The 13,220-nt window shown below is 36.5% G+C and overlaps 1 protein-coding gene across 10 annotated transcripts in view; it reads right to left on the reverse strand.

Annotated features, from left to right (window-relative positions):
• The window catches only part of CNKSR2 (connector enhancer of kinase suppressor of Ras 2), a 223,420-nt gene that overhangs the window by 101,536 nt on the left and 108,664 nt on the right, over positions 1–13,220 (reverse strand). For 6 of the 10 annotated variants that reach the window (XM_074906062.1, XM_074906072.1, XM_074906044.1 and 3 more), the window contains one exon: positions 6,689–6,835. The exons of the other annotated variants lie outside the window; for them this stretch is intronic. In XM_074906062.1, coding sequence (XP_074762163.1) covers positions 6,689–6,835 — 147 coding nt within the window. The remainder of the gene's footprint in view (positions 1–6,688; positions 6,836–13,220) is intronic. 10 annotated transcript variants of the gene reach the window in all.

Raw genomic sequence — 13,220 nt, forward strand, 5'->3', positions numbered from 1 at the left:
GCATCTACATGGCGTTTTGCATTGCAATTTAGAGACACCTCAATTGTGCAGTTCAAGTCAATCTGTACACCTGCAAGTAAACCAGCTCATGTACCTCTCCAGTTCAATGGCAGCCATTCAGCAGACCATATGCAGGCACACTGAACAGAAAAATACATGGAACTCTATTCAAGTATTTCCGAATTGGATGTCTTGGAGATCTGTGTTATCACTGAGTTAATTCTCTTCCAAGGACTATAGTTTTTCCTGCTGCAGTCCCTCATGATAGGCAGGCCAGGGAAGTGGGATTGATCAAACAGCAATAAAACTAAAAAGTTTTCAGGTCCAAACAGTTAAATACTTGACTCATGGGAATAGCCTGACAGAGAAAGTTTAGAAGTTACATATTAAAGCTGGAATAGTCTCAAAAATGTCCCACAAAAGACCTTGCATCAATCTTAACCCACAATGACAGACAAAATCCGTATTTCAATACATTTTGGAGTACTATTTCTCAAACATACTTGATGCACCATCCTCCTTCAGGATCATTAGTCTTTATGGATCCTTTCCCAAATTGTCAGTTGGCCAGGGAAGAGATAAACAACTGTCTTTACTTACAGCAACTGTTTCTCTAACACAGGGAAATAAGAAGTCCCTGTAGTACTGACTGACAGCACACAGACACTAAACTCCCCTCTCCCCTAGAAGCTGCTCTGTCCCTTGTTAGCTCTGTCCTGCTGTCCTTACCTTCCTCTTGCTACCAGGACCTATTGCTGTTTTTCCCATCCCCAATCCTGAAGGAACTGAGAGAGTGCCCCTAGTGAGTCAGCATATTATTTTTGCTTTTTCTCTCTAAACACTGAATGCAATTAATATTTAACATTACTATCTAAAATTCTTTTTAATGTTTTTTAAAATTCTTTGAACCTTTCATTAACTCCCTTGGAAGCTGCAACATGTAGTTTGAGAAACATTGCTCCAGAAAAAGATATACAATTTTTAAAAATATAAGCAAAACCAATACAAAATTTTAAGTGGTAGTATCTTTATACAGTATTTGCATCAGTAAACAGATTTTACTGCTTATATATTTTTCATATTAGATCAAAGTGATCACAATTTATTGAACAGAATGTTTCCAATAAAATAATATTTTAATAGGACCAACCATGACATGAAGTAATGAAATACTATAGCTAATTCATACTCTGTAGGAAAACCCAGCCAGAATCCATTTTAACAGTGCTGAAAAGAATGCCCAGTTCCCATGTTTTTAAAAGACAACTAAGCAACTGAAGAACAAACAAGTTAGTATTTTATTCAAATTTAATGATTGAAAACTGTATGGTCATTAATTCTAATAATAAATTACAAAAACAGAATATAGCATTGTCTTTAGACGAATGAGGCAATATAATCAAGTAAGGAAAAATACTAAATAAAAATACTAAAAATAGCATTTTCTCTCAAACCAAGGACTCTTGTTATTGTTGCTGTTGCTTCTTAGGAGGCTGAAGAGCTGAATATATCGCAGTGGAGATATGATGTATATGTAATCCAAAACAGTCTGTTTAAAAAACTACAGATACTGAGCTGTCGGTGATTTTATAACGGTACAATTTAATCTCATACAAAACAGTACATTGAACTATTTTATATTTACAAAAGGTGACATTTAAATAAGCTTGGTGAAGAGTGTGACAGAGTATTTAAGAGGGGTCAGAAGGCTTTTTTCCAAGTCAACACTGAAGATGTGGCTGGCAGCTGGACCTGCCCCCAACCTCACTGACATCAGTAAGATCCTTTTGACTGATATCGGCAGACTGTGGTCCAAATTAGCTGAAGCATGGCAACATGTTGCTCTACCACTCCTTTTCTGTATTATAGAGAAACTGGATGAAGTCTTCCACACTGTAGTTAAAGTCCAGTTTCTTCTGACTAATTAACAAAACATTTTCCATAAGGCAGAGGAGGACTCTGCAGCTAGCTTATTGCTAGCGTGATAGTAAGATCTCATATGCTCTGAGAATCTTCTCTATTGAACCTTCCATCTTTGTTCAGACAGCACTTCAGGAAGAATTCCTTTGAAACCTCCCCAGAATAACCCAAAGTGGAAAGGAGAAATAAAACAGACAAGCTAGAGTAGAGGATATTTATTAAGTTTAGTTTTGAACCAGACAAAAATTTGGAGAGCTCAAAGATAATTAAATCATCTCTATGTCAAGTAAGAAAAATTAAAGGTTAAACCTAATTGGTTCGTTCACCGCATTCAGGAGCAGTCAGAAATACAAATATTGCAATCTGAAATATCATTCTAGGCTTTCACACAACAGATCAGAGTATCAGAAAAAGTAACTGAAAGGCAAATTTAGTAAAATCTGTCTTGCAGGCATAACATCTTAATATTTATGGTACAAGACCATATTAATGAATACCTTCAATTGCAAAGGCAACCATGAAATTCCTCAAGGCCACAGCTGCCTAATTCAAATGTCATAAAAGCAATAACAAAAAACACGGGCTGAAAAATCCCTTGACTTCACAAATTCAGACATGATTCCAGAATGCATCAAGGGAGAACTTTGATTATCTGCAAGAAGTTGGATACTGGTGGATATGAAAACAAACAATCATCAAGTGACTGAAAACAAAAAAAACCCAACCCAGCACTTCCTTTAATCAGGACACCAGGGGGAAAAAAGGATGTTTTTCTTTCTGTACTGATTGACTGGAATTAATGCACTTCTAAATACAAACTCATTATGTAATGCTGCATAGCATAGCCATAGGCTAATTGTATTATTTTAATGTACATCAAGCCATTCAATATCGATTTCAGGATTGCTACACAGGATGCATAATTCTTCTTTCTTTCTTTCCCTAACATTTCACATTTATTCTAAGGATAAGAATATTTGTGAAAAGAATGAATATACTGTATTTCTGCTAAAAGAAAAAACCACCCAAAGAATTAAGCAATAATTATGTAGACTGCGTTTAACTCCTAATTCATGGCAAGACTGAACATCCCTTATAAGAAGAATTTATGCCAATTAGTAACCCAATAATATCTGAATGATCTAAAAGCATTTTCCACACTCGGACACCATGAACGTTTGGTTGGCATATGGCTAATCTAGATCACTAACAGTGGACACTAAGTTCTTAAAAATTTCATGATCAGAATGCATAATTTCATTACCAGGATGCCCTGTCACTCACACACCAAACTGCTCGATACACTGGTAGTACCTGCATACTGCCTGAACTGTAAGATTCATCTAGCACTTTCCCAGCTTACAGATATACTTAGTATCTCTCCATTAAATCTAGGTTTTCATGTAGCTGCAAATGTCAATAATTGTATGTAAGAACATGAAGTTTGCCTAAACAAGCAGAATGCAATTTACCAATAATACCTCAACATTATTCATTTTCAGCTAAAATTAAGTTTTGAAGGCTCTCAATTAAAACATTCCAATGTAAATCTCAGTGTAAATGAGTCTCTTAATTTAATTCACTGAAACATTTACCTTCTACATTTGCTGCAACAGCTGTTAAACATATTCATTGGTGGGGTGCATACAAAAACTTGGTCTCTGCTCTTCTGTCAGCCTCCTCACATTAGGGCAAACTTCCACCTTCCCACCTGACTCATTGCAATTTGATTAGGATGTGACACCACATTCTTCCTCTGTTCACTCCATTTGTAGAACCAAAAAACCCACAGCAAATTTGCAGTTACTAATTCCCATTTTATCAGAATTTCATCCCCTTATCTTATTCTAGAGCCTTTTGAGTATTTTGCTCAAATTTTGTACTTTAACAGAATTATTACTGAGTCATAATTTCCTTATACCTTGTCTGTTGAATAATACATATGGTTCAATTAACTTAGCTCTGGGATGACAGCACAGATATAACATTCTCAATTATTTCATGACATCCTGATATAGGAAAACAAGTTATAATCATTTTCTCTGCTTCCAAAGGTGATGCTTTTCTTTTTTTTGGTAGTTGCTATAACTTTCCCCAACTCCTCTCACACTATCTTCCAAGCTTCTACTAAAGAACAGTACCCCTTACGTGAATCAGGAACATAAGAAATTTCAGAACAGCCATAGGGCAAATTGCAATTACAAAATTTACAGCTTTTCTGAAGATATTTTTTTCAGAAATTTTGGAAGTAAATTCTGTTAAATAAACAAAATTTCTTCATATTTTAATAGCTATAAAATTATACTGCACTCCGACTGCTTTTTCTGCTTGTTATTAATCAAACATACAGTACTGATTTCACATTTAGGCTACATTTAAACTTTAACATCCGTTGACTTTAACATCTGTTCACCTCCGATCTGCATAAATTAACAACAGAAATCTCCACATTATGCAGCTTCTGAAGTTTGTCTTCACCCTGGAGCTTTTTTGACACTCAAGCTACTTAAGAAAACTGTTGTTTCTCATGCTAAAATAATAAATTACAACAGACACACATACGCACACTGCACACGTAAGTGTTGAATGAGGTTCTGGCCTTTTCCTGGTGTCATATTTGATAAAATCAGAACAATATCATCGTGATACCAGAACTGTATCTCTAGTGTTTAACAGTATGCCTATCTGTATTTATCTTAGCCTTAAAAATATTAATATTTTATATGCTATCAGCAAAAAACCCCACACCAAAACCAATACTCCTATTACGTCCCCCCACACCAGTTTTTATAGAAAACCTGTATCCAGGGCCAGTCTTACTTTTAATAATGTAGATAATCTACACCTGAGCTAGCTGTCCAGACTCCCTTTATCATTAAATGGAGAGAAAGAGGCATGCGCAAGGTCCAATTCACCTCATCCCAAGATAGATCAATCTCAATAAAATGGGCCAACATGAATGAACCGGTAGCTGTTATGTATGTCCCCTAGCCAAGGGCAGTAAAAATGAGAAACCTGAATATGTAGATACGTACACAGCAGATATCTAAACACGGAACAGCTGAGTAACACCCTAGTACCTCTACTGAACTAAGGATGCTGTGATGCAAATCAGAGTCAAATAAAACACACTAAAAGATGACTGGATTTTTGTTTCTGGAAGTGATTGTGGAGTTTCAAGCAGGCCCACAACTTTAGCTCATAATTGCACTGTAAAAGGACCACAGGAATTCTCACTTTCCTACTGGACTTAAGTTTAAATGGTAGAAATTGGTTTCTGCCCAATTTATTCCCATCTTTTGAAGTAGCCTGTTTTGATTTCATTGCTTATTTGCTATTGTCTGTATTAATTGCCCATGTCTGAAACTTTTGTTACATGGTCTTCGCTGTAATTATTCTAGTGGCAAATGATAGAGTGAAGCAAAAAAAGAACATTTAGGAGAATGACCCAATTCACCCAAAGAAATACCAAACCCACCCAAAGAAGATCTAGACTGAAAGTATTTGACCCCATTTAAAGCAATGATGTGCATTTTTCATTTGTATTTATATTCTTACTAAAGCTATGATAAAAGTACAGTTTTCAAGTATGGACATTCATACACTCATGCATACAGATTTGCAATTTTATGTTCAGACACCGATAAGATATTTTCGGTTGAAAGTTTTCTGTCACATGTCTAGTCAGTTCTTTATATATGAAAGACCAAGACCTCTCAATCATTTAAAAACTTACTCAGTTTCAAAGACAATGATGTATTGAATCATTATAAAATATTTTATATATATACGTATCTGAAAGAAGTTCTTCATGGCATTAGTCCTTTTCATGAATCTCTTAATATTTTAATTGGCAATAACCACAGCTACTGGCAGTGGCATTTCCATATCTCATTTTCCTTATGCCTGAACTTTGCAGAAGTCTTTTCTCTCTCAAATGTCCTTAATTTTAAATTAGGCTTTTTATTGTGATAATAAAAATGTCCCAAATAATGCATTCTTTATGCAAAGAAAATACATTTCTAAACATTATTCTATCTGAACTGAATGAAAACAGTGATTATTTGTCAGTTCCATCTGTTGGTTACACGCTTTCATCAGCCTGGACATAACTTTTATTTCCTAGAGTAATCCATCACAGTGACATTTTATCGTGAAACACGAAAACTTTAATGAAACCATTCCATGGTCTTCAGCACATTGCAGGCTTACTAAAATGAAAGGCCCAGCCAGACACCCTGTGCTACACCTCCTTATGTACAAGGGTTCAATCTCAAGGACAACTTTGGCATGAATATAACTTTATTTACATGAGGAAATTTTGATGGCCAAGCAGTTTATTGAATAAAATCACATTATAAATTTTCCTGTAACTCCATGATTGATCAACCCAAGAAATCAAGATCTTTTCCTCCTCTCTTTCTTTGAAGTTACACTGCACTGAGAGCTTAACAAGAAGTCAGATTAAAATTTATCAGTTTCTGAAGTATGTTTATTTCCCCTTAGCTAGAAAAGTTATCTGGGGCTACTTTTCTGCACTGCAAAACACTGGGATGATTGATCACTTCTTAACTTCAAAAAGTTCTACTAACAGGTTTAATTTCAATTGAGCCTATGAGAACAAACTGCAGAGAAATCATTTCAGAAACAATTTTTCAAAGTATACAAGAGTAAATCCATATGCTGCTGAGATGAAGCACAATAAAGCATCATTGAGATAATCTATAGTTAAAATGATGGTGTATGACTTATGATTAAGCTTCATTACCTGCAGAGCAAGGGGCTTCCATCTCATATTTTTCAGTAAAGCTGGTGCTGAGGTAAGCATGCTCTGAGGTCGCTTTTTCAAAGTTAAGATAACACCACTCGGATCCTCTCGTAGTGCATTCACCAAATTTTTCAACTGCCACCCCACCTGGTAACCAGTAAAATCATTACAATAAAATTGAGGTACAGTATTCAATATGTAATGTTCCCTTTTTAAATAAGATCAGTAAAATAACACAATAGGAGTGTATATATATATTAAAGGATATTAACTCTAGAAATGTCAAAAATAAATTACTGTATAAAAATCACGTAAACTAAAATAATAATTATAATTATAATGCATTTAAGATGGATATGCATCATTTCAGGTTTAGAATTAATAAACTACTGTTACTCCACTGTAAATGCACAATTAGATCTCAAAGGGTTTTCAAAATTAGCTCTGGTACATAGACTTTAGAGACCGAAAAGTTAAAGAGCCCTGGCTTCCGCATTGACAGTTCAATTCAAAACTGAGCATTTTTTACTCCATGGTTACTATTTAAAGTCCACTAACCACATGTAGCCATACTACTTCTACTCCTAGCAGCTTATGCAAGCACAAACCAGTTCAGAAAATCTTCTACTCTTCACACTGCTATAAGAAAATCAGAATCACAAGGCTTTTTTTTAAATAGTACTTCCTTCATGATGATTTCAGAAACAAATACAGTAAATTAATGACAGAAATATAGTCTAGCCACCACCTGAGGATTAGCCCAAAGTAAAATTCTCCTAATTGAATAACAGATCTTGAAATAGTCTAAAATTAAGAACTTGACTAACATGGAAAGCAACACGTCTTCATAAATGCAGGATAGATTTTCTGAATCATTCACTTCACATTTTTAAAAAAAGTACCTATATTAAAACAGTACAACTCATGACAGCAGTTTTCAGTCCAAATAATGCCTGATTTTAGATATCTATCCTGAAACGCTTTCAGATATTCAATCTTTGTATTTTCAAGTTTGGCACCTAGAGTCACAACACATAGAATCATACATCCCTTGAAAATCTTGGCCTGTAAACTGAGAAAGTGACTATTTCTGTAAACTTGACAGCTTTTCTACCTTTTTCTCTCTCTCCCTAAACAATCAAGTACATTTTCCTGTAGAACTTGCACAAGAACAATGTTAAGAAGAAAATCATCCAATTGAGAAGTGAAATTCTTACTGAAAAAGCATCTAGAACTCTGAAGTGATAAGGTAACATCATGGTAAAAAGGCTACTTTATATCATGTCAATACATTTGACAAAAATCAGGAAGGCAATGTGAACAAAGAGAACACAGATGTTCCTTATCATTGGTATAGTGCAATATGACACAAATATATATATGTAACACCTGTGTTTAAGCAAGGTAATCACACATAGGTTATTTCTACCTTTTTTTACCTTATTCCCTATTACCCCAAAACTCACTTTGTTTGCTTAATATCACTTATTTTAAGAGCTGATACTCCCATATGAGCATGTCACTTAAGTCAACAATAATGCCTACCAATAACCCTGAATCACAGACACGGTTCAAACCTCACCACTCTTCCTCAGCTACTGTGAACCTACATGTCCTGTTTTCACCACAGAAAAGTTCATTATATCCGGGATGCATTTCTACAGAGATACTATTATAAACAAAGAAACGGGGTACTGACAACATGAAACTTTGGAATATTTTCCAGCTTCAAAGGAAAACTTCCAAGCATGCTAGAATTCTTATTTTCAGTCCAATGTACTAGCTATTAGTACATTGACATTAGTAATACAGCTATTATACTTTGACTAAAATGAAACATGAACGTAACCAACGTCAGTTTAATTCCCACATCCTGGTAAAGTCTCTATTCTGTTTCGACAGTATCTAAATCAAGTCTCTGTAAGTCCAAGTTTTATGTCTTAGTGTTATATTTTATGAAAAAATACCTCTCTATTTATAATACTGTTTTCCTATTCTGAGAGACTTCCATTACTGCTTAGAAACAATATATTCCCCATAGTTCCATAATGTCACTGTGGGTATATGCAAGGTTTCATTTGCTACCCAAAAGAAGGAATTAAAGGCCTACAGTTCATGTAAGGTCCCTCTGTACGTAAGCTACTGTACACTTTAATTCCCTAATGTAATAACTGAAGACAGATTTCCAGAGAGAAATCCTTCTGCTGAATAAAGCAGCACAGGGAGCCTTGAGGAGAACATGATGCGGCCCTAGTTATGGAGTCAGGATATAAAATTCTTGCCATTTAAATTGATAGGATGCTGCATGCAAAAGCTGTGCTTTAAAGCCATCTGTTTCTCACTGAAATAGTCAGAGGAATATAAATAAAATTGGGTTTTTTGGTTATGCTAGCAGTTTTAAAATTATTTTAAATGCACTTTCATACTTTGTAGAGATAAACTGTATCGTGTATTTCAACTATGCCTTACACTGCAATAAATGGGAGATTATCTAGTCTCTTTATGAGAATTAGAGGGATTAGAGAAAAAAAATCACTTCAAAGCACTAAATCTGATGTATTTAATTTAGAAGCTCATGAATATAAACAATTTAACTTATTTTTTCACAGGAAAATTCTGAGTTTACTATAAATTTAAATTAAGAACATCCTGTTTTACTTAGTTCCCTGACAGAAGTTTTCTGGCTGGTTCAGACAGTCCTTGGTTGCTTCTCACATTTTGAACAGAAATGACTAAATTGGCCTAAGAGGAACAAGCCACATAAGAGGCTGTCAACAATATACTGAAGGAAATTGATGTCCATGTAGGAGGCATGCTTTTCAGCTGCCACATAGTTTAAATCCCATCAAAATTCATATTGACACAGACTAAACAGAAGCAATCTTATTTGAGGAGGTCAAGTTGGAAAGAGAAAAAGGCAGTGAATATACCTGGAACTGAAAACAGTTTTCCATAAAGCCACTTTAGTGACATGTAATGTACACTTCCTTTTAAGGATGATTTGAATTTATTCTCTCTAATCTCTCCTCAGGATCTTGTCCTTTCTCATTACCACCACCACAGTTATCAATTCTCAACTTCTAATCATCAATTTTTTGGGGCAGAGCTTTCAAAGTCCCTACCATATCCTTTATCCTGCTCATGTACTGCAAAAATGGACAGTAATAAGAAAGTTTCATTACTGGTTTGAAAATTCAGTAGGTAAGAGGATTATAGTAGCAGACAACTTTATTTACATTAAAACCTGAGCAATTACTTCTTAAAACAATGCACTATGTTGACCAGGTACCCATTTTTAAGGGCCAAGCAAGTTACTGTTGCTTGCTTTAAAATAAATTTATATTGTTAAACCAAGTGCCATCAACAAGCAGTAGTCAGGAGACGTCTCTTTAGTGGCACGCTAAATCCAGTGTTGGGTTTTGCTGTGCAGTGCCTGAATCACTCCCAGCTGCCAGTGCAGCCCATGGCCGAGCGCAGGGAGGGCCGAGGGCAGCTGAGGGCAGCCTGCAGGTTGGGTGCCATGCACAGGCACAACACAGCCAGTCCCTGGGTAATGCTGGGAGCCCTGGAGTGGAGGAAGTGTGCCTGCTGCATGGGTGCAGGTCTGGGTGTCTGAGGGAACACAGGGTACCTTGTGGAAAGGTGGAGCTTGGAGTAGGACAGGCCACAGGGTTTTTCTGGTGAGGAAGGAGGAGGACTATGGACTCAAAGAGCAGCAAGGGAAGGTGAGCATGGCATGCAAAGATAGGGGAACTAGGGGAAAAAGGAAAGGAGAGCCAGGAAGCACCATAGGGGTGCCCTGAAGGGTTGTACTGAGTTGGTTCAGCGAGATTACAGCACCTTTGCTGGAGGAGTCTACTGCCAAAGTAAAGGAGGGATAGAAAGGGTAGTCCATGTCCATGCCACACCAAGGCCAGATGAACAGTGCTGCTGGGGGTGATGCAAGAAGGGACATTACCTTCCCAAAGGGGAGGGCAACACTCTGTGCCAGGAGAAGCGAGCCTGCAGGCAGGGTGCCTGCAACAGCAGCATCAGGCCACCTTCAAATTTCTCATCTCATCCCACCACTGCATGCCCAGAGGTTGTGGCCAGGCTGACAAGCCTCACCAGAGTGCCTCAGAGACACTTGGGGCCACCCAGCTTGCTTTGGCAGGGCAAGATGGGCATGTGAGAGCCCTGTGCAGCTGCACCCAGCTCTGACACATCCTCTTCATCTGCCCTGCCTCTCCCTCTCACCTCCCACTGGCTTCTCCTCCGCCTGGAATATCCCAGCAACTATTACCCCAAAGAGAAGAAAGAAACTTTAGCAGGATATGCTGTTAGAGGTCTGCTCCCCTAACCACCACCTGGGAAAAGAAGATAACCCTGAGCAAGATGAGACACATTTTAAAAGACCCCAATGTTTCTTCGGCTTGCAGCAAGCACATCTGGATGACAATATTACAGTGGTCTAAAATGGAACTTTTATTTTGAATTCCTATTCTAAATTGCCAAGAACTTTAACATTTTAAACTATTAAAAAGTTGCTCTTAAAGTAATGACTTTTTATTCTCCAGATGAATCTAGTGCCTCCTTTATGACAAGCTGAGAAAATTGGTATTAATCTTGCCTTTTTCTGAAAGCAAGCATGACCATTCATTGAATTATTTTTTTCTGTTGTGTTTGGGGTTTTTTTGTTGGCTTTTTTTGTTGTGTTTTGGGGTTTTTTTACATGGCCACACCCAGGACAGTATTCCCAAACTCCTGTACTCATTCATGATTTCTGAGTACTGCTGTATGTTATGAGCCAGAGAGGAGCTCTGTAAAATATTAACATGCAGGCAGCTCAAATACAATTGGATGGACCCAAACCAAGTATTTTTAGGATGCTACAAGATCCAGGACTAAATAACCTACAGTCTGAAAAATCTAGCACATACATCCCAGAGAAACCATAGAACAGCTGCATCATTTAAAAGCAGCATGTGAATCTAATACACACTGAAAATACATCATCTAGAGTGTAGAATTACAGCCAAATGATAAATAGAACAGACTCCATATTTTTACAGGCGTATTCCTGTTCAAAGGGTCACCAGAGTCCCATGAAAGTTAATGACAGTTTTCTGCTTCCGTGAAAATTTTTTTTTCCCCAGTTACAGTTATTCTCTCCTGACTTGCAGATTTGTAAAAGGGAAAAGTAGTAATATCTTTACATCATCAGTAACATCAGTATCTTCCTGATAAATATAACCTGCAAAGACATGTGTTATTTTCTAGCTAAGAAAATACGCAAAATCCACTTGCGTTTAATTTTTAAAAGTTACTGGAATGGGGAGATAATAAAAATTCTTATTCTTTCAATGTTGCCTGTTATAAGTGGCATGCAGCCAGAGCTCTTCGACTTATCAACCATTTCAAGCTTTTACTCATTTTTCAGCTAAAAAAAAAATAAAAAAATCAAATTTCTAGGAGAAAAGTGTATTTAAATTAAGAAATGGGTATATTTTTAAGAATTTCCATATCTAACACCCATCTTACATTTTATAAATAAAAATTAGTGCCTAAGAACAAAAACCCAACACTGCACTTCGAATCACTTTCTATGAAACCTAGCATTTGTTAAGCAAGTCAGAATACAACAAGAAACTATCTGGCATCCTGCTGTGAAATTAACAGATTGATTTCCATGAACCCTGGCCAGAAATGAGGATGGTCAGCTGGCAGCCCTCTGAAACAAGTATGTTAGTGGCAAGCATCTCCTTCCCTTTCCTCAGCTGCAGATGCCTGAAAAGGCTAAAAAATAATGAAAGGCCATAGGTCTTTCGCCTCCAGAAAACATTACTGGATGAGGAACCACAGAAGGATGTTTACAACATGGACTACCACAGAGATGAAAGCTGTATCTGTATGCAGTAGAAGCAGCAGTGTCAGGAGAGTAGCAGATGCCTTTCAGGGATTTATCCAGCTTCTTTAGCTAGCATGATAATGAACATCCATGCTTACATAACAGTTTTCTCCCAAAGAAGAGAGGTTAATAATATAGTGATTGTATATGCTACCATTCTAATTAAAGAGTATCCTGGCTATATTATTTAAATAAATGCAATTTTAATCCAATGTTAAAGTCAGTTCTGTGCATCCTTAGAATGTCACTTATCACACCGCACTCTATTGTTGTCCAAAGACACAACAACAGTTTTAATGGAAAGTACATTAAAGAAAATCACATATTTTGCTTGAAAAAATCCCAATGCTTCACTAAAACTTCTGCTTACTATCGCCAAACTATGGAATAAGTAATTTTTATATTCATTTTTGGCTAAAGTTCTCAATTAAGAGACTTTCTCAAGAATCGAGAGCTGAATACAGAAGTTATTGCTCTCATTAAGGTGCTCTAATCACATTTCCCTGTCAGAAAACGTATCTGATCCAGAGCCTAACTTCTGACTGATTTCATTACCTTGCTCCTTTTACGTACTTGCACAGCTCAGTTCCACCATAATTCAACAAACTTCACAAATGTTAGTAACGTGACTACAGAGCACCTCAG

This window comes from Athene noctua, chromosome 1, assembly GCF_965140245.1.
Source record: "Athene noctua chromosome 1, bAthNoc1.hap1.1, whole genome shotgun sequence".
Taxonomy (NCBI): domain Eukaryota; kingdom Metazoa; phylum Chordata; class Aves; order Strigiformes; family Strigidae; genus Athene; species Athene noctua.